The 3,037-nt window shown below is 40.9% G+C and overlaps 1 protein-coding gene across 1 annotated transcript; it reads right to left on the reverse strand.

Annotated features, from left to right (window-relative positions):
- On the reverse strand, nucleotides 1-2,776 carry LOC125188906 (protein FAR1-RELATED SEQUENCE 5-like). The gene is made up of 6 exons (XM_048086005.1): nucleotides 2,767-2,776; nucleotides 1,587-2,352; nucleotides 970-1,433; nucleotides 741-926; nucleotides 556-665; nucleotides 1-492 (listed from the first exon to the last, which is right to left on the reverse strand). Exons 1-6 carry the CDS (start codon nucleotides 2,774-2,776, stop codon nucleotides 1-3), a joined length of 2,028 nt encoding a protein of 675 aa, XP_047941962.1.
- Nucleotides 2,777-3,037: the final 261 nt, after the last annotated feature.

A 3,037-nucleotide genomic window follows, 5' to 3' on the forward strand; every position in this document is an offset into this window, starting at 1 on the left:
CTATTTCTCATTCTCCATCTCTTTAAGCATTGGACAGTTTCTAGAGTCGTGATGACCTAACTCATCGCACGCCTTACAACGTCTAAGAGGCCTAGTAGCTTCCTTTATAGCCTTTTCTCTCTTTGAAATCAGTCGGCTCGCGGAGCTGCTAGCATGACCCTTGGTCTTTACAACATCCGGAGGATGGACCTCTACTACCTCAGGCCGTGGCATACCGTAAAACTCTTCAATCATGCGCCTCTTTTCAAAGGCCGACGTTGGAGGAGTTCCAGCTTGAAGAGAATTACCAAGTTCTTCCAAACCACCTACGAATGCACGAAGCACGTCAATGTCCGTCTCGAACCGTCGAATAAAACCGTAGAACAACGATATCCCTTGATTTGATACAGTCTGCCTATCGTCAACGGTGGACCTTGTATCTACGGTGACATCAAAAAGTCCATGTACAGCCTTGACTATGGGAGTCTTCATCCATCGGCTGTTGCAGTACTTCTATAGAATTTTTGCCACTTCATTGTTCCTAAATAGAAAAAAAATGTGGCAACACAAATATACCTGCCTACCGAACAATTTGCAGTCGCAAGAGTATGAATCTTCACTCTTGTCGTGACTCACAGAATACGAATTCCGTCGGCTATCCCCAAGCTTGTAGGTGTCAATCATATCTGTTGATGAAAAACCAAGTACACAGCATCTGTCATTACCATCAACAATTTCTTCTTGTATTTTTCTAAACATACTGTCTGTGTAAATCGTTGCAGCATGTTTCTCGAAACCCAACTTAGTGGCAATTATGGGCACGGAAGTAGCATCGTTGTAGTCCAGCTTTGTTCTAGAGTTCCGCTGAAAGTCCAGAGCATTGTTGAAATACAAGTATAGTTCGACAAGGTTCGCTCGGGTGGCAATTATGGGCACAGAATCTGAAGCTGTTCTCAGATTCTGATATGGACGTAGTCCTAATCATCGAACCGAGTGGGAAATCTCTGAAGTAGGCCGTTATCCACATCTGTATGTACTCGTACAATGTGTTCAACCAATCAACGTCTTCCAGCTCATAACGCTCAATCACTCCATTCCACTCCTCTTCAAATTCGTCGGGTTCAAGCAAGTCCGACCAAACGGATGCATTGAATTCCTTCTTGAAATCTTCGTCCCTAAGCAACCTTCCTGGAACCTTGGAAGCCAACTTGTGCATTATATGCCACATACACCATCGGTGTCGAGTGCCTACAAGAACCTCTTGAATAGCTGCTCTCATGCCCAAGTCTTGATCTGTTACAATCATTTTGGGTGCTACGCCCATGCATTCGACGAAATGTTTGAACAACCAGCCAAAGGCCCCTATTTTCTCGTTGCACACCAATCCGGCAGCGAATGTTACAGGTTTCCTATGATTGTCCTTTCCCGTGAAAGGTGTGAAGATCATGCAATACCTGCGTTGCACACAGGGTACGCGTCATTAGCATCATAAATTATGAATAATGCATAACGATGTAAGAATAATGTAAATGTAAGGCTGTATAATGCACTAAGTAATGTACAAAATATTGCATATAATGAAAAATAAATATTATTGTAATGTATACCTGTTTGTGCTGTAAGTGGAGTCAAACGCCACTATATCACCAAACATATGGTAGTTCCTCTTCATCAAACCATCGCACCAAAAAAGGGAGACCAACTGGTTAGCATCATTTACTTCGTAGTGATATGTGAACGCATCGGACAGCTCCTTCTTCTTCGCCATGTCGTCCAACACCATCTGCACGTCACAACCGTTTGCGTATGCTTTGATGTCTTGCGAAGTGTTCCTAATATCCCCGACATTGCAACGGACACGTTCAAACCCACCGAGAATTTCCTTCAATACCTTAAAGGTAAGTGTGGGGCCTATATTAGCTTTGGAACAGTCCAGAATGAATTTGTGATGTACGTCCTCTAACTTTCGGTTAAGTGTCATGAACTGCTGATGCTCTGACTCCATTATATAATGGTTGTGAACCTCTTTGAACTCCTGAATAATATATCCCAGAATTCCTGCTTCAGAAAAGAACTTGAAGGATATACTTGCTTTGCAACCACATCGCTTGGACAACCGCCTGCGTTTAATAGTAAAACCAGATCGTGCATTCACATCGTCTTCCTCGTTCGACCTCTTGTTGCCCTTCCTGTTGCATACGACAGAATACCAAGTAGTTACACCGTCCGCCGCCTTCCTCATTCCTTGTTTTCGCGTATCAAAACCGACGGTGCGGGCGTACACATCATAAAACGCAAAAGCAAAATCAAGGGATTGGAACTTCTGACCAACCACAGGCTTCAATTGTGGAGAACATTCAAGTATAACAAACACTATACATAAAATCAAGACAACAAGCATATTAGAATTTAGTTTCATTATATGATATCAACCATACATTAAATATAAGAAAGAATGCATTACACAGTACTATTCGTACATTATATAAATCCAGAATTACAACACAGCAGCACATAAAACAAAATAAACAACAAACCCTAGAAGAACACAAAAACAATAATATGGCGTGATACGGGGCTGCTCCAATATGGCGACGACGAGAAGAAGTCGAAACTAATGCTTAAACCTTGCGAAAAAAATAAACACTCAACCCTAGAAGAACTTGAAACTAATGCTGAAACCATGCGAAAACCTTATTGCTTATTGATTTAACAAAAAAATCAAACAAAGGGTTTTCAAGTCACGCTGAATCAGTTTAATCACAAAATAAATTCGTCTAAAATTACCTTCTTCCATTGTTCAAGAACACGAAAACGATAATATGGGGCTGCTCGAATATGGCGACCACGAGAAATAAAACCGCTGCAATCTGTATAATTTTCTGCAATGGAGAAAGATTGAAGAATACCGGAAGAAGAGAAAAAATATTTTGTAGAATCTTTGGATTGAGATAATCAAGCACTTACCATAACCATCTGCATTGTGATTACCCTAAAAGCCCTTATCAGTTTTTTAATTAATTAAAAAGTATAAATCATCATCTAATTTCGTCCATTA

Source organism: Salvia hispanica, chromosome 1 (assembly GCF_023119035.1).
Source record: "Salvia hispanica cultivar TCC Black 2014 chromosome 1, UniMelb_Shisp_WGS_1.0, whole genome shotgun sequence".
Lineage (NCBI taxonomy): Eukaryota > Viridiplantae > Streptophyta > Magnoliopsida > Lamiales > Lamiaceae > Salvia > Salvia hispanica.

Bases quoted from the DNA above. Each gene is read 5' to 3' on its own strand.
- LOC125188906 (XM_048086005.1), bottom strand. The intron at 927-969 runs GTTCGATGATTA...ATCTGAGAACAG, and splicing joins CTTCAGAGATTTCCCACTCG to CTTCAGATTCTGTGCCCATA. The intron at 666-740 runs GTATGTTTAGAA...TTTCATCAACAG, and splicing joins TGCAACGATTTACACAGACA to ATATGATTGACACCTACAAG.